The sequence below is a fragment of the Maniola hyperantus genome, chromosome Z (genome assembly GCF_902806685.2).
Source record: "Maniola hyperantus chromosome Z, iAphHyp1.2, whole genome shotgun sequence".
Classification (NCBI taxonomy): Eukaryota; Metazoa; Arthropoda; class Insecta; order Lepidoptera; family Nymphalidae; genus Maniola; species Maniola hyperantus.
In genome coordinates this window covers 7278860-7304646 of record NC_048564.1, presented here as the reverse complement: position 1 = coordinate 7304646, position 25787 = coordinate 7278860, and the positions used below count along the sequence as shown (strand labels likewise).

The 25787-nt window shown below is 38.2% G+C and overlaps 1 protein-coding gene across 4 annotated transcripts in view; it reads left to right on the top strand.

Annotated features, from left to right (window-relative positions):
• ftz-f1 (ftz transcription factor 1) overlaps positions 1-25787 on the top strand; it is a 125257-nt gene that overhangs the window by 90271 nt on the left and 9199 nt on the right. For 3 of the 4 annotated variants that reach the window (XM_034983817.2, XM_069509075.1, XM_034983816.2), the window contains 5 exons: positions 15576-16198; positions 20465-20723; positions 20928-21028; positions 21309-21451; positions 23414-23473. In XM_034983817.2, coding sequence (XP_034839708.1) covers positions 15576-16198; positions 20465-20723; positions 20928-21028; positions 21309-21451; positions 23414-23473 — 1186 coding nt within the window. The remainder of the gene's footprint in view (positions 1-15575; positions 16199-20464; positions 20724-20927; positions 21029-21308; positions 21452-23413; positions 23474-25787) is intronic. The other variant, XM_069509076.1, reaches the window with a different exon arrangement.

The window sequence follows — 25787 nt, the reverse complement described above, 5'->3', positions numbered from 1 at the left end:
ACAGCATGAAACGCACTTTAGTCCTCTTATAGCCAGCGTAAAATAGAACCTTACGAGCATGAGAAGTGGAAACGTATTTTTATTTTATTATTATTGTTATTTTCCGAATTCTAAAAATCACGAATGCATGTCATCTATTAGTATAAGAGGATGTCAGCCACTAGTGACTTTATATGAATGTGATAGCCCATATAATTTTACCTTTTTAATTATAAAACTCTAAGAACATTTGAAAGAACCACTGTTATGCTGATAAATAAATATTTTAATTCAATTCCATTTATTTATTTTCATCTGATCTGATCAGTTAAATTCACTTTAGGTTAATATAATAATGATTCAATTCATTTTCCTTTCATAACCTCACCTCTCCTTAAATGGTAGTTGCAGCCAATGTAATTTATAATTTTCACAAGGGTGAGCAAGCGGAACAAAAGTACATACTAGCACTTAATATAAATTTTATTGGTATAAGAATCAAATAAAATTCCAACATCCACATGGCTACTTTCGTGAGCATGAGTGTTGTATGTCTTTCTGTTTCTGGTATGTACATAGTTAGATTAATTCAAACCTGATATTTCATACCCTATACCTACTAGGTATTCAAAGTAATCTAATAACTCTAATTTGGTCGAATAAGTAAACCTACAGATTCAAAATAGGTTCAATGTTACCTACTTTATCTAGTGGACCAATTAATTATTTATTAGCTGATCCACCCCAGGTAGAATTTTCCAAAATCTTTTCTTTGTGTCTAGTAGTAGCTTAGTAGAGAACTCAAATCATATTTGATTATGCAGGGCCTGTGGGTTGATCTATGTCTGTCAGTACATAATACAGACTATTCAGTCGGTAGATAGGTATTAAATGGGTGCATCTAGCAATCGACTCTATTAGTCTCCCTATCACTGTCTATCATTCTCACAACCATACCATGCCTACCATAGACCCAAATCCAAAAATCTTACATTAAATGGTAGGTTATGAAAACACATGCACCTGACACATATTTCAGGCATTCTATCCTTAAATTGTACTAAAATATTACTATGTGTATAGTTAAGTATGTAATTATTTAATTAAACAAGAGTAACTACTCATATTGAGACTATTCAATTCAAAGTTTTAAGACTTTATTTTAGTTACTAGGTAAACTAGATTTGCTTCAATTAACCATAGTAGTATTCAGATGTTTCTTACCTTCTTATTACTGTATTACATAACAATACCTTGAGGTTACACCCTCCATCATAATGAGGCAGGCAGGGATGGCTTTTTTTTCTTTTGTATCATTATAACAGGCCTCACACAAAGAGTTACTGTGTTCTTATCCGATCCATGCAGGTACATGACTGCTTCTAATCACAACTTGAAGGTTATGTGCACTTCTCCACCACAGATGCCGGCCAAAACCACTTGTTCATCTCACATTCGTCGACCTCATCGTCAAGTCGGGGTCACAGGGTCGTGGACATCATCAGAAAAGTTGTCGAACATGAAAAAAATGGTAACAGTTGAATAATCTCGAAAATATTGCATTTAAGTGACACCAGTATCAAGTACATACCTACTTGATTATATCAGACCCCTGTATATAACCCAAATTTTGCACTAAAACCATTGATTGACCCATTGATGTAGATATGACCGTTGTTATTGTAAGATTATTATTTTTTATTTTTAACTAAAGCACATGTACATATTTCTTTTTTAAAATGATTGTTGAATGATTTAAATTAAGACTTGAATAAAATTATATTGTCAACATTACTTCCTAGATAGATAAAGTTATATATAAATGAGTTAAGTAGATATTATTCATTCTAAATTTTCACATTTTATTATGCTATGATAATGTACTATAGGTAATAATTTGCACACTCAGTTATTGGTTGAATGTGTTAGATCAAAACAGATTTACGACCAAATTGTACCACATTCTAGCAAATAAACTCTACTTTTTTTATTTCTACATTAGCTCATGTATCAAGTACTTACCTACATAATAATCTAATTGTTTTCTTGATTCTACTTTAATATAGGTAGGTGCCTATTTGGTTTAAAGTATTTGATATCACTTATTACCTTATTTCGATTTTAAAATACAAGGTGTTAGTACTACGGTGCGTTGCATCCAGTCTTGAAATTAATACTAATACTACTTATAACTTCATAGATCAAATCTTGGGCTAGGTATGTTCCTACATAATAATCCATTAAAGCGGTCAGAATAAAACTATAATCCCTTACTTTGAACTCTCAAATAAGTCATAATGCTGATATCTACTTACTATTAATAATTATAGCCTTCACTTACTCTGTTCTAAAAGTATCAATTGGTAATATTGTGACTTATCAAATACCTACTTAGGTATTTTGATGCAGTAATCTTACATTAGGCACTCTTAATATTCACCCATGCTTTAATGAACATCCACTGTAAGAAGGTAAGTACACAGATTCACCGCTTTCAATACAACCTATGGATGCATTGGACCCATCGACCTACGTACTTCTGCTTGTTCCAGACAGTATAAGGTGCTTTCCTCAAACCAATCTCTTGAGTAGTTGCGTTGGAGACAAGTCCTCCAACTCGACACAGGTCTACTCAAGTACTCCCAAAGTAATAGTGTAGCACCATTGCAGTTTGTATGTATTTCATATTCACTTTGTTATTCGTTCAGGTAGGTTTCTTCATATAATTTCCGATATAAGTACCTAATAAATATGTTGCTATGCGTCTTGTACAGGCACTTTTAACATCTTCCAGGATAGACCCGCATTTTTGGGCATGAATCACATCCAATCTTCTGATATAAACAACTTAACCTCCAATCCGGGTTTATTAGTCTTGGGATGACCCTAATATGAATCAAACGCAGTTCCAATGTCCACAGTCTTATATTCAGGTACACTTGTCACATCCACTTAGTTTATATCTAGCTTAATTAATCACCTAGTACTTATATCTCCCTTAATTACTTTTATATCGTCCCTCTTTTTACTCCCGCGCGCTGTCACACCTCCACTGACGGGTGACAGATGCCAGGTTTTCTGTGTTGCCCACACTACTTATAATAATATTTTGTTCTGCTTAAGCATGCAGTTCATTAATTTTATTAAACGTTAGGTCAGCAATTGTAATGTTTTGGCAAAATATATTATTTTATAGTTTTAATATTTATTAAGTAGGTATAGGATATCACTGAAACTATACATAAATTACCCTAGAGATAGAAATAGATATCCCTTCAAATCATCATTTTTGAAGTAAAATGTAAAAGCATGTTATGTTATGGAAACACTTAAACCGACTTAGTCCCCAATTAAAAATTAATACTTATTACAAAATTACAGTTAAATAATTGGATATAGGCGCATGAAAACAAGAATGATAGGTAGGCTACAACTTATTAAACAAAAACCGGCCAAGTGCGAGTCAGCCTCGCGCAATGAGGGTTCCGTACTACAGTCGTGTTTTTTCGACATTTTGCACGATAATTCAAAAACTATGATGCTTAAAAATAAATAAAAATCTGTTGACCTGTCAAACTAATGACCACAATTAAATTTTTTTGTGTGTGATCTAACCCTAAATTCACGGTTTTTAGATTTTTCCCCAAATGTCAGCTATAAGATCTACCTACCTGCCAAATTTTATGATTCTAGGTCAACGGGAAGTACCCTGTAGGTTTCTTGACAGACAGACAGACAACAAAGTGATCCTATAAGGGTTCCGTTTTTCCTTTTGAGGTACGGAACCCTAAAAAACAAACCAAAACCGACTAGTGTATAACTAGGCAGTTTTGACAAGATATCCTTAATTGCTAATTTATATTTATGGTAATAGGGATAAAAAATATCTTTTGCCGAATATAAATACTCCGTTAAAAAAGTTCTTGTCAACAATACCCCCAAGCCCTAAAAAATCCTCCATTTGTTCTGTGAGTGCCCCTCTCAAATATAATAATTGTCACAACTTACATTGTAATAATGCAATGCAATGCAATAACAACAATGCATTGTAGCCAATAGTGAGCGAGCGTCAACCAATCAGAGGTGATTGCGATCGTGACTTTGTAGCTGTTATTCTCCCGCAATCGCGCAGCTGAAGTTATATGGCTCTGACAGACGCATATTCACCCAAGTAGATTGGGAGACCTCGCTTAGTTCGGCCAGTTATTAATAACTAGCTGATGCCCGAGACTTCCTCCGCGTGGATTTAGATTTTTAAAATCTCGTAAGAACTCTTTGATTTTCCTGGATAAAAAGTATCCTACAAACTCCTCGTGTTGCAGTCACATTAAATATTTCAGGTAGTTTCAATTCGTATCCATATTATCATTGAGAAATTACTCATGAAGTCATGAATTACGTAATTGTATCTGCGCTACTGACATACAAAGAACTTTAAAACCTGCTTGCTTGCTTCTTAAGAAATCGATACGCAGCGGTATTTAAGCACGACAGTTGTTGATAAAGTAAAATGTTAAGTGATAGATTGTAGGGGCAAGATATTGAAATATTATTTAAGCACAATTGTGTGAGCGAGATAAGAAAACGAATAAAGTTGGAAGTAAAAGTTGCTATAGGCGAGGGTGGTCGGCGGGCGTGAGTGCGCAAACCGCTCCGGCGCACGTTTCATCACCATCGCGCGCACCGGTGGGGTGCGCTGCGCAAGCGCCGCCGTTTCATAAGACGCCTTGCTCGACCTGTCGCAACGGACTACCCAAATGTGACCCGAACACGTACACATTACACGTCCATGGCTCTCTAAACTGAATATTGAAACAGCTCTCCTGCCGAGCATTATTCTGCTTAGCGACCAAGTTAGCAACACATAAAAACGATCGTTACAATCGGGATAGACAAGATGATGACGACGATGCTTATGAAATCGCAGTCCCAAACACTAGACCAACTATCACTCCACGTCCATGGCTCTCCATACCTACTGAGTACTGACTATTGAAATAGCTCGCTAGCCAAACATTCTGCTAGGAATATAGTTGTATTTGCATACACGCACACGTAAAAACGATCACTAAAATCGGGATAAACAAAATGACGACGACGATGCTTAAGATCGTAAATCATATACTGGACCAAAACATTGCAATCTCTATCACTCTACAGAGAGAAAACCTTCGTAGATACCTAACGCGGTTTGTTGTACGTTGATGTATCAGTCAGTCAGGTTCTCTTTTATATACAGATAGATTACATACCTATGTGCTATATGCTAGCATAATGATACATCAGCAGGATTATGATAGATTTATATAATATGGTAATTCGTAGATGGGTATGACGTCGAAGTCCACAAAACGAAACACTAGTGATTGGCCAGTGCGTAAGATTAATTATTTTCTGTACCACTCCGTCAGACAAGCTTTCGACATGATATGAAATTACGAATGTAATAAACGTTTAATGCCCCGCGACTTCATTGTGGATTTCGGTTTTTATGGAAACTCTTTAATTTTCCGGGATAAAAGTAGCCTTTGTCACTCTCCGGATCCAAATTCCAATACACGATCGATAGACATCGCTACCGATGAATTTGTTGTAACTTGTAACATTGATCAAGGTCAATGTTACAAGATACAACAATTTCATTGGTATCACACAGAATAGATATAACAATTATTAACAGTATGCTCTACCTCGTACGACGATGTCGAGACAACAATGAATAGACTCGTTCATTTCCTTGCGGTTACTGATTGAATTAGTGTTCACAGAGTGACTATAGAGGAGGTAGAATACACGTGTCTCGGCGCAAAACTGACGCGCATAAATCGTAATCTGTTTCCCTACGTTTACTGTTCTTAGTATGAGCTCGCACATCGTCGCAACGTTGATAGATTTACCATTACGAACACGCGAACTGGATCACAAGTCATTTATATCAGACCTCTCGCTCGCACTTGCAGGCCTTATGGGACTGGATTCTGATGATCTGGTGTTGTGTGTAACGTAAAAAAAAGATTTGTTGACGGTCCATAACAGGTTATAAAAAGCGCCCATACTTTTTACCCGCGTTTACTACCTGCGTCCGAACGATAACGACTTATGCGACGACATTCTCACACCCCTACGATCGTAATGATTTACGACCCCGTTCGCACGTTCGTAATGGTCTTAGTATAGAATAGAATGAAGACCTCGCACAGGAAAGCCCAGGGTTGGAAGAACCCCCACTATGTGGCCATACAACATCAAACGAGTCGCATGGAGCCGCTGGATTCAGGCGGCGCAAAACCGTGGTGCGTGGAAGTTCCCACAAGGGATCTATGTCCAGCAGTGGAGGTCTATCGGTTGATAATGATGTTGATAAATATAACTAGCTGATGCCCGCGAATTCGTCCGCGGGGAATTAGATTTTCAAAAATCCCGTGGGAAATCTTTGATTTTCTGGGATAAAAAGTAGCCTATGTCTATCTATATCCATGCAAAAAATCACGTCAATCCTTTGCACCGTTGCGACGTAATTGAAGGACAAAACAACAAACCAACAAACCGACAAACAAACACACTTTCACATAATAATAAGCTGGAATTAATTGACCTTAAGCCCATTATAGAGTTGTACTATTGATTTTTATTTTAAGTTTTTTCTTGAGGCGTTGAATTATGAATATGCATTTAAGTGCTTTAATCCTTAGAAGAAAGCAGTTTGATTCTTAGTTACTTTAACGTTATAATGGTTAAATATTGGATATCTATCAACGTTGTCGAGAATGTGCGAACTCGTTCTAAAGTACGCTGGGTATAAGTCCCGCAAATTGCTAATACGCGTGGCCGCCGTTTTAGTGACGTCAGCACTAGACTAAAGTTTCGAGCTGATGCTATATTTTTATTTTGGCTGACATCAAAATGACGTCATTTCGATGTTAATGAGACATGGTTCCAGCGCAATAGCAATTTGCGGGACTTATAACGCAAGGCGCGCCGCGGCCGCGCCGGTAGTTCAGCTAAGCCGTTAGCCGACTGTGAACCAAGAATAATAATCATTGTTGTAATAAGTTATTATAACTACGGACCGCTGCGTTCTGTACACCCTCTAAACGCTTCCTTACGTAATATCTCTAATATTACTCATACCTAGCGCCGTGCTTATAGTACCTGTTACTTTTTCGTAATATACGGCTCGTGCATTGATTTCGAAAAGTAAGTATTCATATCTAAAATTCATTCTAGCAATTCAAAGCTATTTCGTTAATAATTGACCGCATTGTTTTATGAAATAGGTACATCACTCACGATAGTTTAAACGCTAAAATAGGTACAGGTTCATTCTATTTATTTGTAGTAACCGAGAAATTAACCTGTTCTGCCATTTTTTAAACTTTTTTTATAAAGATAGATAAATCTTTCTTGCACACAAAATAGAGAAAACAATAATTAATACAGATCAAACTACTAATGCAAAGATGATCTTATTGCTTACAGAGCAATCTCCATCCGGCAGGTGAGAAGAGTGAATAAGGTGTGCAATGTGTAGAGTAGTACCTATTGTAAAATTGGGTAAAGGTCTGAAAACTCAAGATTTTGTTCTTATTAGAATCCGATTCAATAACTCTATGCAATAGAGCGAAGACAGTTGGGCTCGACCAATTGTATGAAAGGTGTCTCTAGTGTAAGAGATAAAAATACAATAGTGGCAAATTGCGCGGGGTCAGGAGCTGGCGCCGTGGGCTCGCGGTGTCGCGAGCGCGACAGATGTTAGATCACAATAAAAACGCGCGCCAGCAGACTATTTCGGCGCGCTGCCTTGACCTGAATCGGATGTTTCGACAGAGCGGCCTCGCACACCGGGCCTTTCTATTTTTTAGGTATTACCTGTCTTATTATTACGACAGTTCTAGAGGCGCCGCCATATTTAAAAGATTTTGGTGCATTTATTGCCCTTTGGGTTCAATGTTTCTTCAATCGGATGTAGATTTCAGCTGCAGAAATTTTGTTTTATTTGGTGTTTGATACTATTTTCAACCTTAAACGATGGGTTTTCCAAAAAAGTAGGTATTATTCTAAACTAGAGGTTCAGAAATCCTCACAATTTGGCTAATTCTGCTGTGCACAGTCTCTAAAATAAACTTAAGTGATAGCTCTAAATGTATTGCTATCCCTTTTAATTTATTTAGAGAATTGTGTGTACAACAGAATGAGCCACATAATTTAATGTAGGTCAAATAAGAATCTAGTTCGATTCTGATCGAAAACATCGGTTTTAAATGTATGGATCTTGACACAGTTTTGTAGATCATCGCGGGTGATGATTTATCTCGGCAGTGTTGTGTAACGACCGCGCTGACGCTATCTCGGCGCGCGACCGAGTGCGTGCGGGCCTCGGGCGCGCTCGGCCCGCAGCGGCGGCGGCCGAGCGCGGCGCGGGGGCCGCTTCAGCCTTGACCAAGTTTCACCGACTCGCTGGCAGTACTCGGTACAAGGAGCGATGAGCGATCCCCACCTCTTCCCGTCCTTTCGGAACATTATTTTTTATCTCGTTGACACGATTACTTTATTTAACGGCCCTGATGCATGTACCAAGGTCGGACAGGTATCGATTTAAACTTATGAATTAGTTCGAGTTCTGTTTTAAACTGTTTTCAAGGGATATCGTCGCAACGTGAGTGCATCGCCGATGGCGACCTTGACCTATCTGCGACAAGTGGGCCATAGATACAAATAGCTAACTGAACATCTTATGTCTGCACTCCGGGTGCTTGTCGCAGTGTCGTATGTTTTTGATTTGTAAAAATGACCTTGACCTTGATCTAGTTTAGTCGTGTAATAAACGCCTGACCTCGTTTACCGCATTATCGGCTACTATCGCGTGCTCATTATAATAACATTAGATGATTAAATTCATTGGAAGCGTTCTTAATTCCAAGTTTAATACCTTATGATTAAGTTTAGCTATTTGATCAACATTAAACAGACTCTAATTGGATTGGAGAACCAAAATAGGTGGGTACCAATATGAAGGAGAGTGAGCAGGCCATGTAGGTAACAGTTTAATTGTCGTCCTAATCCAATATGCCGTCTACGTCAATTTGTGGCTACGTAGCTGCACTATATTAGGGATATATGGGTACGTTCCTAGCTAAGTAGAGTTGATAAAGTGTCTTAGTTCATTGAGTCTTGTCTGGTGTGTAAATTTATTAATTATTATTTCAAAAATTTCTTAGACTTTTTAGTCTCTAGGTATAAATGTAAGATGAATAGATTTTTTTGAATGAATAATTGTTTAATTAATGTTTGTTTATGTAAGACGTTGTGCATGAATTTTCCATCAAGTTTCTTGTAGGTACCTACCTACCTACTTCATTCACATTTTGGTGACATAATAATTATCTAATTGGGGACATAATGATATTTAAATTTTTAAGTCAAGGTAGGAAAAACCCTATGATTCTTTTACACAAAGTAGATAAGTAGTAAATACCTACCTACTATGTAGTTGTTAATTTTTAATGTAGGATCTCATCGAGTGCAAAAATCATCATGTAAGTACTTAATGCTCAGGTATTTAGGTAGGTACCTAGGTATCTTTGTAAACTTTACCCAGATAGGAATACCTGCTTCCGCTATACTCTATATTTAATAATGTAATTATAACGGAATAGGTACTCTATAATTCTATTCCGGGATCGTAAAACTGTGGTAAAATCATAAAATTTGGCAGGTAGCAATGTCTTGTAGCACAAGCAGAGTAAACTAAGTGTGGTACCAGTAAAGGGAAAAATCCGAAAATCGTGAATTTATGGCTACATCACAAAAAAGTGTTATTTCTTGTACGACTTCGTGGGCAAGTCCGACTCGCACTTGACCGGTTTTTATATAAATAAATATGATATCTTATAGAAACGTAAAATGTCTACTGAATAGGCCTCCAATTTACTCGGATGTAGGTCAACTTGAATAGGAATGTGTTAGCCTCTTACAGTGCCATATAAGGTGGTCTCTTAGAGGAAAGGAATCAGGAAATACGGCTAAGCCAGTTTCATTATTTACGATGTAAGAAGAAATAGTCAGAAGTAAAGTATTTTCTCATTAAAATTTGGACCACTCACCGTACAATTACATCCAAAAAAAGCTAATTTTTATCTCCGATCGAAGTTGGCAGTGGTGTAGTTGCCTTTGTCGTTCTGTCTGTAGCATTGTAGCTCTCTTTGAATAGATATCTGATAAAACATAATTTGATTGCTAAAGCGAGGTTATTTTACTATAGATTTTTTTTTAATAAGAAAGATCCATTGTATCTAAACAATTTGTACTATACTAAAGGAATACTACTTATACTAAAAGAAAAAGCTGACTGACTGACTGACTGACTGATCTATCAACGCACAGCTCAAACTACTGGTCGGATCGGGCTGTTTGGCATGCAGATAGCTATTATGATGTAGACATCCGCTAAGAAAGAATTAATAGAAAATTCAACCCCTAAGTAGGTAAAATAGAGGTTTGAAATTTGTGTATTCCATGCGGACGAAGTCGCGAGCATAAGCCAGGCCTAGTTATTAACTGTTGCTATTTGGAAAGAGTAACTAACGGCTGAGTTTCTTGTCGATATCTTGTCTGAAAGTTTTACTTTCCGAACTGTTTAAAAAGTAAAGGTAAGGGAAGTATAGCTAAAGGTCAGCTCTTGTTTCTGGTCAGTGTAAGGGTCTCAACTCTCAGTCACACAATCCATATTCATTAATTCGCCTATTTGTTGGGTCGACTTATAATTTACCGATGGCACTGTAATTAGCGTAACCTTAATCTGATGCTGTAACCAAAGCAGTCACCACCAGACCTTCCAACTTGCCGATGACTTGCCAAAGATATATCGTGGAAGGGTTCGATGAATTGTTTTCTTAATAAACAAAGAACTGTGTGAAGGGTTCACAGTCACACTGGAGAGCGCGTAGGTATCTCGCTGATACTGCCACGCTCCGCAGTGATTGCCTTGTATAATCTACAAGTCAAATAAGTGTTCACCTAAAGGCGGAAACAAACTATCGGATGTGTCCGTAAGCCGCGACAGCACAGTCGTTTAGGACGCGGCCGGCTTGGATATCTATCAGACCTCCGAGAGCTCAAGGTTACGTTCGCTACTTACGTCCGATAGTTCAGTATACACTTCATTATCCAGATACCTACAGGTAATTCGCGGCGGTCAGCCGCGTTCTGTAATTTGTTTCCATATGAAAAATTATATTTTATTTTCAGTTATAGCCCTCATTGACCTCTTTCTTCTATATACAACGAGCCTAAAGGTCCCTCTTCTAAAATTACTATTATTTGACACTGAAAGTTATCCAAATCCGTTTTCTCTAGTGGTAGGATACAGTCTCGCTGATTACATGATGAGTGATTAATGATCGAGATACCTACTTCTGTATAATACTAATTATTGATGTTGTTTTGATTCAGTTTGAAGTTCCTACAACCAAATGCTTGTAAGCCGGCTTAAATATAAGTTTTCTGTTTCAAAATCCATAAATTTGAGTAAGAACCAAGAACATAAATTCTTTCATGGAGCAGTCTGCAATACTGTTGGAATTGCACACAACACTTTAATCCGCCACGCTCGGCATCTCTCTTGATCCTTCGCTATGCCCTATGAGTGCGTCCTTATCGCACCGAGGCGCGGTGCCACAATAAAAACTGGTTGTTATTTTTAACTCGTGGGTTGGGCGACTCGACAATTTACTGAAATCCCCCTTCCGCTCCAGGTTCAGACGTTTATTTACAGTTTACAATCCAGTTCGCAGTTTTCGCGCGAAACATTCGAGTTATTTTGTATTAGTAGGTAGTAGGTACCATTGTCTGTATAAATATTATATTATTTTGTACCTATCATGATTTCAGCCGTTCACCTACTAGATTTACAGTCTTTTTAAGGAAATTTCTAAAAATGGACTACAAAAACAAACCGGCGTTTAACGTTTCCTGGGTTCTGACCGAATTTCGGGCACAGTGGTCAATCTCCATATAATATAGAGAAGAGATTAGCTATATGTGCGGGAGATTTATAAGACAAGGGTGAGCTTCGCCAGCCGCCAACAAGCCGCCAACACACGTGCACTGTCTATTCTTTTAGTCTCAAATTTCGATGTGACGGTTCATGGCAATCCAACACGGCTTCCCTCTGGAGGAGATCAGGCACAGGAGCGACAGCTTTACGTGCTCCCCGAGGCACTGCGAAACACTGCCATCTTTTTAACTCAGGGCTAGTACTGAGGAAAAAACGCAATAGCAACTATTTTCGGCTCGACCTAGACGTCAAATCCAGGATCTTATCCGCAGTCGAACAAACTAGCCACAAGACCAATGAGGCAGTTAGCCTGTTAGTGGCTGTGGGTTAGCACTCGTCTGATCCAAGTCAATGAAAATACGGATATAAAAATCTCGGACCGGACTCTTACATTGCTTACGCACTAATCCGATCTCTGGTCTAAATCCAAGCTGTTCAGTGGACTTCTTTGACATTATCTACGTCATACGTCCGATTTAAATCCGAGGCACATCCGAGATATTCTCACGGATAACAGAGAGAACTCGGATGACGGAAGTCGGAGCTAGTGCGTAATCTACCATACGAATAGTTCTATGACTACTTCGGAACGTATATTCACGGATTCGGATCGGATGCAGTGCATAATCACCCTAACGATTGCCTCCCATTGTTAATTTTTTTTTATGTTAATTATTTTCTAAGTCCGCAACTTCTGCGTAAACTACACAAATTTGAAACCAATATTTTACCCACTTGGGGTTGAGTTTTCAAAAATCCTTTCTTAGCGGATGTCTATGTCATAATAGCTATCTGCATGCCACCGCCCGATCCGTCCAGTAGTTAGAGGCGTGCGTTGCGTTGATAGATCAGTCAGTTTTCCTTTTATATATTTAGAATTTCTTTCCTTATATATAAAAATATATAATTTTAAAAAAAACATCGCTTTAGAGCAATTTTTTTAATAGTGCACAGCATAGTTTTTGGACCAAGGTACACGTTTTATTCATGTAATAACGCTAAAAGAAGACTTTAAGTGCAGCGGCTAGTTACCATAACGGCGATTACGCACTACACTTCCGTCATCCGTGAGAATACCAGCGATTATCTACGACATATGTAAGTCGTAAGCTACCATACAAAACAAAAAGGAATGTATTTTCTCGGACTCGGATCGGATGAGCGCGTAACCGCCGTAAGCCTTAATTAAACGAAAAACAAAATGTCTCCGTTTGCTTCTATGAGTGGCTTCCATACCGACAGTTTATTTAACAATTTGTATGTAATTGTCGGCTTTGGGTCATCGATTTACATCATCTTCAACCGATAGACGTCCACTGCTGGACATAAATAAATCTCTTGTAGGGACTTCCACACGCAACAGTTAAAGGCTCTGACAGACGGACTGACAAATTCAGTCTAAACGTAGACTTTTAACTATACTTCATTATATGAATACCTTGACATAAATACGTACATTTTCATATCTCTCTTATTAGTTACATGTTCGATTACGGTGAAAAAATTGGCACCCAAATTTTTCTGTGCAATTTAATACGGGTTTCATTATCATTCAGAACATTCCACGGGTAAGGTTATCATTATGCATTGAAATATTATAACTCTTTCATATTTATCTATGGAATAAGGTTCGCTTCCCATGCGAAACTGTACTTGTAATTTACAACTTCCTAGGAACCTCATAGGGCATGTTTCCGTCGTGCGTTATGTGTGTTTTAGGCTTAAACCTCAAAGAAAACGTACATAAATTGTAGTTATCGCGATGAACGCTAGTCGAAATTTGGAATTCAGCCAAAAACAAAGCGTGGTCGACTCTTGTGCGCGTTATAATGCTGGTGTACTAAATTTCAAGTATGCGAATTGCTTGCATACTCATACTGCGCGCAAGACAAGTAGTCCAAACTAAACACGGGGCGTATGACTGAATATTGTACAAAAACAGATTGGGCTAGCGGTTACGCACTCATCCGAAAATACGGTTATAAAAAACTCGGACCGAACTCGGATATTGCTTATGCACTAATCCGATCTCTGATCCAAATCCAAGCTATTCAGTGGACATCTTTGACATATCATTAGAGCGTGACACTGACAGGTCGAGATGGCCATCGGGGTATAAGGAGGACGCCTCGCACAACCGCACGTCTCCCGTGCTCGCCCGTGTGCGGGACACCCCGCACACGGGCGAGCACGGGACCCACCCTACGGCCCACGGACGGCACCCTAATTAGCATCACGACCTCTCGCTTACTATGTGTTATTATGTCCGATTTGATTCCGAGATATTCTTACGGATGACGGAGATAACTCGGATGTCGGAAGTCGGATCTAGTGCGTAAGCAACCATACAAATAGTTCTATAACTACTTCGAAACGTATTTTCATGTATTCGAATCGGATGCGTAGGTTGCGGATACGTAGGTTGAGTCAGCTTTTCGTTTATAAAGAGGTTAAACAGATATTTGGGAATTTCATCATGAAAAGTAATTCAGCATGCAAAACTTACATAGAAATGTTAACCCATGTCGTAATAAGATTCTAGGACTAGGCCCTTACCTAGTCCCAGAATTTGCTAAAAGCTGTTTCAAGCTTTTAGCGAAGAGTATAATAATATAAATACGTGATACCTATATCAACAAAAATGTGCGCTGCTCATCCATCGTCTTGACTCTTGATGTTTATCTAGCATTTGGGAGCTGATATGGAAGTATTCTATAGCAGAGTCGGTAGACGTTTAGACCTTTTTTATTTTATTTCATAATAACTTTTGACCCTTAAAAAGAAAGTAGCTTATCAACTATTTTATTTACGAGTAGCTTACAATACAAATTTTGAAATAACTAGTGTTAACTAGTTTTAGCAAGGTTTATTGTTCTTATAACTTAACCTTTAACCATACCTAGCACGAGAATAGTTCTTGGGCAATACATCCATACTTGTAGCATGATATTTATTAGGTAGATAGGTCCCTGTCTATTGGCTTTATTCGCGGCGTCCTGAAGTATCCTCTAACATTTACTGCCGACCGAGATGTTCTCGGTGTTCGGTGTGCCGTTTGTTACATACTAACACAGATAGAGCTTCTTTGTATGGAATTTAAACTGAATGAGTTGAGACATACTCCATTGCATTCACCTTCGCTTCAAAATACTAAAATATTTAAATTAGAAATACTAGATAACATCAACGATTATTTTGGGTGCAAATTATAATATTTATTTTCGAAGCTAATTTTATATACTAGCTTATCTCCGTCCTTCGTCCGCATGGACTACACAAATTTCAAACCCCTATTTTATCCAATTAGAGGTTGATTTTCAAAAATCCTTTCTTAGCCGACTGTCATAATAGCTATCTACATGGCTCAGTCCGATTCGTCGAGTAGTTTAAGCTGTTTCAGTCAGTCCTTTTATATATTCAATATACTAGCAAGGTTTATGTACTCGGTTGGTGTTTTTTAAATCTGTTTAAATGTCCTTTAAACGTTTATTAATATTAGTACTGTATTCTGTAGCTAATGTAATGTTTGTGTTTGTTGCAGCCGTAAGAGCGGATCGCATGCGTGGCGGTCGCAACAAATTCGGACCCATGTACAAAAGAGACCGCGCTCGCAAGCTGCAGATGATGAGGCAGCGACAGATCGCGGTACAGACGCTGCGCGGCTCGCTGGGTGACGGGTCACTGGTGCTCGGCTTCCCGTCGCCGTACGCGTCGGTGCCCGTGAAGCAGGAGATCCAGATCCCGCAAGTGTCGTCGCTGACGTCGTCGCCCGAGTCGTCGCCGGGCCCCGCGCTGTTGGCGGCGCAGTCGCAGGCTGCGCAGGCGCCGCCGCCGCCCGCGCACGACAAGTGGGAAACGCACTCGCCGCACTCTGCGTCACCCGACGGGTTCGCCTTCGAGGCGCCCGCCACGGCAGCCGCCACGCCCTCCAGCACCGCCGAGCCCACCAGCACCGAGACCCTCCGAGTTTCGCCCATGATACGGGAATTTGTCCAAACGATAGACGACCGAGAGTGGCAAAACTCCTTGTTCGGACTCTTGCAGAGCCAAACTTATAACCAGTGTGAAGTCGATCTATTTGAACTAATGTGCAAAGTGCTGGACCAAAATTTATTTTCCCAGGTTGACTGGGCAAGAAACACAGTCTTCTTTAAGTATTTAAAGGTAAAAGTATAAACATCCTATCCACATTCCTTCACCCCCCTTCCTGGTGGACACCAAACTGCTCGCGAATTTTGCAATGCGATGCTTAGCGATAATTTCTCTTACTCGGAGAATGTATTATGTTTCTTTGTGCACTGCGATTTGTTTGTGATCCTTTAGCCTACAACGAGTTTCGTATGGCGAGTTGGAAGAGGCTTGTGTGACGCATGGAGCTTTGCGGTGTTGTCGGTCGCAATCGATAACTGGCTTCGCCCGCGCCTCCCCTTACCAACTGGGTCAAGTTCCCACGGCTAGCGTGCCGCCTGCCGTTGCCATCGCTTTTTCATTATACTACTACATAACCGCGCAACGTGCCTATACATTACATGACTAAGAATTACGCAATCTCAAAATATATTCTGATTTAAAAAATCGTTATAAAGCGTCTAATCTGATTAATCTTTTAACGAGAAATGTTAGTAGGTAGGAAAGTTGTTCTAAACCGCCTGCAAGTAATGTTCATTGGAGTATCAGGAAGTAGGTAGAGTTGGAATAGTCGTTGTATAGGTACCTAGCTAGTGGCTGCGCCGGCGAAACCTCGCGTCTCGACCGGCTTTCAGCAGCTGGCTTCAATCAATCGTGAATCGGCATTCGGCTGGAGTCAGCCGAGGAGCACGGCTGTGGCGAGTCTCCCGTATCGTGGTTGTTGTACGCTTACGCAAGAGCCGCAGCCGGTCACGTGGAGACGCGACGTTGCCGCGTCGTGCACCTCGCCTCGTCTCACTCCAGCACACAGCCTCCATTCCACGACTAGCAATTTTCATTTGTTCTAAATGACTCCGCTTGTTTACGATCCATTCTCAGAATTAGGACGAACGGCAAGCGTACATGAATCTCGATTGCATATTTACACAATCTGTTTGCGGAAACGTCTAGATAGCTATCTTTAGGTGCCTATCACGATTATGCAGGAAAGCATTCGTTTCAGAGATTTGTGCCAGTCTAGCTGAAATTTAAAGCGAGTGGAGTAAGCGGACAGTGCGTAGATATTACAAACACGGTCAAAACGAAGCGTGTAAGACGCGAGAGCAATGTTGATGACCCTCGCTTTCTCCAGACGGATGTGATGTAACGGTATGGCGAGCGGAGCGGCAACGTTGCACTTTCGTCGGCGCACTTGACACATTGCCCCTGGCCGACTTGCCGCGAGAAAGCACTTTTTACCGCGCGCGTAACCGCCGGTAACGGAGACGCAAGCAGTTGTGCGTTGCTTTCTCTTACGTAATCTATTACCATTTACGACTAGTTTACTAGCCTGGTTTACTTGTTCCATGATTACGATTGATTACAATAAGTTTTGTCAAATATTAGACTGAGTCTACTTGAGTGAATATTTTGTATTTTGTTCATCTGTAACGAAAACATTTGCTTAAAATTTATAAATTATATGTAAATCGACGGCCTAAAGCCAAAAATACGAAAATGTTATGAAAAACTTTATGAGAGGGGGGCGTTTATAAAAGCAAAGGGAAAACAAATTTTTTGGGTTTTCATATATGTTGTAGGATGTCTTTGAAAAAACTTTTTAAGATGAGCAGAAAACTTAAGTCGGAACATATTTTTACGGTCGGTCTAAAGGTGTGCTAAAATTGGATCCAAAGTTAATGATTTCCATCAAAACAGCAGTAAAATTTGTACAGCTTTCATTAATTTTTTTGGTTCCTGTAAAATTTTATTTCGTGCAACTACACCATTTTGTTCGCCAGCTCCCCAAATATAAGTTAATTAATTATTATTAAATAGATATAGAATTAAATGGTACCTATATACGAACTTATAGGACGCGAGGTCCATAGTTCGGGGTGCAACACTTGTATCTAGAGATTCTACTAAGCCTGAGATCTATAGAGCGCACTTTGACTTTGCTCAGACTTAAGATTGAGTTAAAACGAGACAGATTTATGTGAGAGATATACATCTGTCTCGTTTAAACTCTGTCTTAAGTCTAAGCAGTGTCAGAGTGCGCCCTATAGATTTCGATTCCGTTTGAATTTCTCTAAAACCTTTCTTAGGTTTATCGAGCGGTTTGAACTGTATGCTAATATGTTAGTCAGTCAGTTTCTTCTTTTAGGTTATGTGTGTTACCGGAAATGTATGAAATGTAGGAATTGTATATTACGCCTAGGAAATGTATAAGAATTATACATATATAGATTAAAATTTACATTATACCGGAGAATTAGTGAATGCATAAAAATAAAAACGATGATAATCCCCAAAACCATGGTCATCATGTTTCTCAGTGTATATGTGTTTTATATTTCATAGCCATGATGATTAGGATTGTAATGATGATTACGATTGTAATGATTATTACGATTGTAATGATGGTAATGATTAATGATTAAGTTTTTTAAATGGGCTGCGCCAAAAGACTCCCTTCGAGATTTACAAATACACTCAGTAGGTAGTAGGAGTCGGACAGACAAGACCGCGTGGAGTCGGAGTCAGATTTTGTTCTGAGCTATATTAAACCCTTATTCATTACTATATAACATACGAACGTATTCGCACTTGTATACGAATATTTTTGTACCTGGAGAATTTTTTATCCCCAAATTAACACATTAGATTGCTGCTTAGGAAATGTATAGAGATTCTTAGGAAATGTTTATAGTAAAATTTATTGCACACATTTCCTGCTGATTTTAGGAATTATATACATTTTCTAGAAATTGTATACAATGACTGATTAAATACCTTCCCGGTGACACGTAAACAGATAATAAGCTTTTGGAAATATCATTGCTAAGAGGAAAATTCCATTACAGTTTGACCTACATTTTAAGTTATCATACATGACTTCCTGACCCATTAGTAACTACTTATTGGATATTATTTTTCATAGAACATAGGTGCTATGAACATGGTATTTATTAGTTAATTGACAACTATATGCTTTCTTATATACCTATGTACATAATGTTGACGGATTGATTTCAAACCTCTAAAAATAGCCTCAGTTTCCATCCTGCGGTAAAGCAACTAGCCGGCTCTACATATGCCGATGTAAAGTTTATTTTAATATCATAAAAGTAGAAACGGATCGACTAAAAAAGCTACATATTATCAACGTACAGTGCAAACCACTGGTTCTATAGAAACTAGAGAAATGATTGCCAGAAATTCCACCGTAGCTAAGCCGGACAGTTTAGTTAGTATTTTTTGATTCAAAAGTACACTATCAAAATATACTTCTTGACAGACGCGACTTTGACCTGTATACTAGCGCTATCTCCCTGGTCGCTCTGTGTCAGACTGCCGGGGAACAACAACGGCCCGCCGACGCCGCGCGCTGCCAGACGTCAGACGTGTGCTCATCGCTGTATCCGCTTCCTTAGAGATTCCAGTCCCGAATGACAGATAGACGACGTTAACAAAGCGCCTTTACTCGTTTGATAAGTGTATCGATAACATTTGACTTTGAGAATAATAAGTTCCGTTAAATTAAATTCACGATTAGTAAACGTTATTCAAAACGAAAGTAAAGTTGAAAAGACTTGAACTGACACTTAGGATGTAGTATTATCGAACATTAAATACCCCAATTTATAATTTAATCAGTCGCTATGATTTCGATAGAGTATAATAGATAGTGTGATTTTGACAGCCCGATCTCGATTCATCGTTGAGCAAACGGCGTGCATGTGGCAATAGCTCTGAGCTCTAAAATTCAGTTGTAACATTTCGTAAACGGCAAATTCAACGCGGCCGCGCACCGCCCCGTGTATTCTAATGCAACTCAAAATGTGGGTCACGGAATGACGCCGTGAGTCGCTTGCGACTTGTCAGATAGCAGTGCGGTTCAAGATAACACACAGAAATTGCTAATGTAATTGGCACGAGCGTTCGTAGGAACCGATACTAAATATGGTTTCTACGGGTATTAAATACGATCACAAAGTATGATAAGCGATTAACGGCAGACCGCACTAATTACTCCACACGAGACTACTACATAATAGCTATTGTACTAGGCCCTCGTTTTTAATTTCCAATCGGAGCCGAGTGATCGATACGAGCAACGGGGTGGAGTGTGATTTGAATATTCTCTTTGTATAGCATGTGTCTACTAACCTCGCTGGCGAATTGTTATTCAAGTTTACAATTCACTTCGTTACTCGGCGGCTCCGCATTGGTCTTGGCAAGATTTTGTCATATGTATTGCGAGCAGTGTTATCGTCCACCGCTCTGCACGTGTAGCAATGCGGTTGTCTCTTGTTGCAGGTCGACGACCAGATGAAGCTGTTGCAGAATTCGTGGTCCGACATGCTGGTGCTTGACCACCTGCACCAGCGGATGCACAATGGCTTGCCCGATGAGACGACGCTGCACAACGGGCAGAAGTTCGACCTGCTCAGCCTCGGGCTGCTCGGCGTGCCCAGCCTTGCCGACCATTTCAACGAGCTTCAAAATAAACTGGCCGAACTCAAATTTGATGTATCTGACTACATATGCGTCAAATTCCTCCTTTTACTAAACCCTGGTCAGTATTATATGTATATTTTTTTTTCATATTAAATAAGTCTAATGCTTAAGATGCGAATGATATTCAGATGTACATTGTATTTTATTTGCTAGTTTTATACTTTCATGTAACATTTGTTTTTTTCATGCTCATTGTTTTTATTATGAAAAAGTAACTAAAAAAATTGTTGTTTTTGTTTGAAGAGTTGTCTTGGGGTTTCAGAGGTGAGAGGCATCGTCAACAGCAAGTGCGTCCGCGATGGTTATCAGACAGTCCAGGCGGCACTCCTTGATTACACGCTTACCTGCTATCCTACGATTCAGGTAATTAATTATATGAAACACATTTGTTTTCAGCGAGAAAACGTGTTTCGTTGTTACGTAAATTAGTCAGACTAGGCTAGACAAGATTAGTGTCACTTGAATTTTCATTACAATAGATTTTATTGCCAGAACCCAGACTGATGGGTATCAATAGTAGGGTAGTTAGGAACGTGTTAGATTGCGATCGAGCGCTTAAAGCTTATGTAACATCAGATAAACCTGAAATGTTTTGTACTAATGATCCACATTATAATAAATACGTACTATTATTTCATTCCAGGACAAATTTGGAAAGCTGGTGATGGTGGTGCCAGAGATCCACGCTCTGGCAGCTCGGGGGGAGGAGCACCTGTACCAGCGGCATTGCGCTGGACAGGCGCCCACGCAAACGCTCCTCATGGAGATGCTCCACGCCAAGCGCAAGTAGGTATTCCTCTACTAATATACACAGCCTGAGCACCATTTGTTTTAGTGAAGTGAAACTTCTTGAGATAAATTTACATCCCTTAAGCGGAAATGACGTCAGGGACGTGCCAGTCGCAATGCTGATCTGACCCTGAAAGGGAGAGGTTCATTCTGCGCATACATGCTGTGTTAGTATCACACTGCGCAGTGAGTTTGTATGTATCAAAATATTCTATAGTATTCGATTTCTGCGCTTGAGCGTCAAGGTTATGCGCTGTTTTTTATAATGCGATACGTAAAAATCTTCTAAATTAATTCAGTGAGGTGGACTCCTTGTCTACCTTACTGAATTATTGACTACTTCATTCAGACCGTGGATTTATTACCAAAGAAGTTTCACTACATTCTTGTGGATTCAGGGATACATACAACCATTTTTGCGTTTTGTTTAACGAGGTTTGCAATGCTTATTGACGAGAATTGACCATAAATTAAAAATAGCAATAGGTATATTTTGGTGGTCACCTAACTGCAGTACGCGGCAGAAAGTAATGTACATCGGCCTTAAGAATGACATTTCGTATTTGTAGAGCGTTCTCTCTGTCACTCATACCTATATGAAGTTTTGTCGGCCTCAACGACAGAAACAATGCTCTACAAATCTGCTATTTTCTTCTAAAGGTCGATGTACATTACTTTCTGCCGCGTACTGTAAAGGTGGCACGAAATTCAGAAAAATGCGTATTTAACGTAAACTTTTTATTCTGTGGCCTAGCAATTCTATAGAATGTGTAATGTATAGGTATAAGGCAAACGAATTTGAGAAGTTTGATTTCTAACGTTGTGGTTTTTCCAGCACAGTGGAGTGTTTAATTTTATACACTGTTTCGATCACGATTGTTGCTCCATTGAACTAAAAGTACTTACCTAATTCGTTTTTAGCGTCGCGTGAGAAACTATATAATAATAATAGTATATTAAAAAACAAATAGAATGAGTTTGACGTGAGCAGCAAAATGCTTATTGCAGTGGCAAGCATCTCAAGTTTACATCATAAGTTGACGTCGTAAGTTTATGATGTTAAATTCGCACGATTGAATTTTCAATATTCCGCCCGTACCTATACATTAAATAACATAATAATGCATTTTGTTTTGTCCTACTTGCTATGTTTGTCCTCCTTGTTGTGTTATCCTCTCTTAAAGTAATATTTTATATATAAAATATAAGCACAATACATTATTTAAGTATATTTCACCAATTCTTTTTCAACCAAGAATAATATTTCCTGATATTATCTAATGATGTGTATGTGTCTTTATATAGAATTACTACAGAATATTGGATGTACTCATTATCAAGCCAAAATTCATATCATAAAGCAATCCTTATTATGCCTCATATTCGTTCTCGACTGAAGTATATCTTTTATGATGAAGTTAATAGAAAATGAATCAATTTTTTATAACATTCGGTGTCAATCCAGTTTTATCAAAGTGTCTCGTTGTTCTATTTTTATGTAACTTAAACTATCAAAATATGCTGGTGCAATTAAATTGCCTAATGATATTAAATTATTAAAAATACACTTTTGTATTTCTCCTGTTTTTAATACCTAATATTTTTACCAACCTTCCCAAAAGGAAGTAGGTTCTAAATTCGGCGCAATTTTTTTTCTATGTACCTATGTACTATTTCTCCGAGATTTCTCTTTTTTTGTTTTGATTTTCTTAAGTATCGTGAACTTTTTCAAAAATTTGGTTAGAAACATAACTGTGAATAGATACAATACAAACGATTTTTTTTGGCATCATCAATCGTTCAGATACAGGGACGTGAGCAAGAAAGAGCTCATGGCAGGCAAGGAAACGTAACATTTTGTGTAACTTCTACGAGGGAGAACATGAGGCTTCTGTAGTATATAATTAATGAAACAGTACAGCAGCAGGCGAGAACTGCAGTCATTCTGTCTCGTTCTAGACCCAATGGCGCCGAAATGGTAAACCGGAGTGCGGAGCACCCCTCGACTCTAGACAGATTGTACGTTATCCTATATAATTATATAAATATATCACTATTTATTCATCATAAGTTAATGTTATTTGTAACATTTCATTAACGCAACCAGCCATCAGACTTGCCAGTATTATTTTGTGCTACTTTCAAAATAATGTGTTCAAAGCAGTTTGACGCTTTAATTTATTTAGCACTCTTGTATCTTTGTTTAGTGTATGTAGGTCTTTTTAATTTATAACACTCACTAAAACTTCTTAATAAGACACTGTATGGACAGAGCCTATTGTTTTGGTAGTATAACAGTATTACTTACTTAAAACTTTTTTCGTGAAAAATGCTTTGCATTTCAATAACAAACATTGATGCGATATAAACTCAAAAAATTTAATTTTATGAGATTATGTCGAAATATAGGACGTACGATAAAAAAATACACATGAATCTTACGGTTTTTAGGATTATTGAGCCAATTCTGTAAAAGTGTTGAATGTTTAAGAATTTGAAATGTGACTTACACAATAAATACTGGAATAACGTATTAAATATACAAAATATGAAGAAATAAATAACGCAACTTTACGCAGCAACTTCTTTGCTGACTTTCGTAAATACTTACAATATTATATATAGTAATGGATAGACAGTCAATCACTTTCACATTTATGAAATTAATGTAAATTGTTAATATGTAGATAAATGTAGATGCATTAAGGGGGGTTTGTATTCTGTTTCAATGGACTCTGCTTGTTTACACTTGAGTTTATTCACTTTTGTGTTACAATGGCACACTTTTTTTATTTATAACGCAATGGTTCACCGATTCAATCATATTGTGGCGTGGGATATATCACCTCACCGGGTACCGCCCGGGATGCATAATGTATCATATCACACACTTTGCATTTATCTACGACACTTGTCATCGCTCCGTCTGACTTATCTCATAAACTTTTGAGCGATTTCAAGCTTCTGTTAAAACTGTCTTTTTATTTTCTTAGGACCACGTATACCTTTATTTTCTTTTTACCATTGTGTTGAATTTTTATGTATATAATATGAATATATAATAAAATGTAAAATTGACATTATGTTCTGTAAATAAGGCATATAATATTATTTTTATCGCGTAATACTTCCATGAAGAATTCGAAAATAACGATAACTCATTGTGCATTCGTTTTGAGTTTTAACTGTGAAGAATTTGACGCTTCACTTGATTCCACCCTATGCCAGTGTGAATTGACCTTTAGTAGTAGGGTGCCCTTTGGGTACGGAACCCTAAACAAGGGTACAAGATCTACCAGCAGAGCTCATAAAAGTAATATTTATACTTAATATATTAATATAACACATTTTAAAATATTTTTCGTGATGTATTTACAAATTCACGGGTTTCGGATTTTTCCTCTTACGTGTGCTATAAGACCTAACTACCTGCCAAATTTGATGACTCTAGATTAACGGGAAGTACCCTCTAGGTTTCTTGACAGACAGACAACGAAATTATCCTATAAGGGTTCCTTTTTTCCTTTTGAGCTATGGAACCCTAAAAATTAATTATTATTAAATAACCTAAATTCTTAAGTAAGTATGAAGTCGCGGGCATCATGTTTTACGTATAATTATTAGGTTATATATTAATTTATGACAAGAACTCTACCTTTGATACAAGTGACGCCATCTAGTGACAACATGATGAACATAGCCATGAAGAAAAATTTATATAATTTCATTTGCTGATAATCATAATTTAGCACATAATAGCACCTCCCCGATTTATTCGATAGTCTTGTGGCGTGTCTTATTTTATAATAAAGAGTAAAGACAGTTCGGTAGCTTTACGCGGTTTTAAAAGCACGTGCTGCATGCAAAGCATTTTTCAATACTGTTAGCTCGAACCTTTGGCCTCAGTCGAATTACTATGCGTAATTTTCAATATTACAAGAATCGTTGCGTGCGGTTTGGGTAATTCATTACTTACGTTACATGTTAACGGAATTTTGACACCTCCTCACTTTAATAAATAAATTATTATTATAGGATTCTTGTAAGAAGGTTGCTCTATACTCATCTCCCTTTTGGAGTTGTTATAAATTAATAAGTATTTACAAAATAAAATCATTTTTTACGTTTACTCTTTCGGATCAGTTCTACAATTAAGGTGAAGCCCATTTGGCGTGTGACGTAACTAATGGATGATTTACTTTTCTGTATAAATGCCCTAACATCCATCCGTATTGTTTGTAGCTCAAGTATTCCAGCACCGCTTTGGAGCATTACAATTTGCATTATGACATGTTGTGCTCTATAATAAATATAACTGTATTCCTGCTCTTTA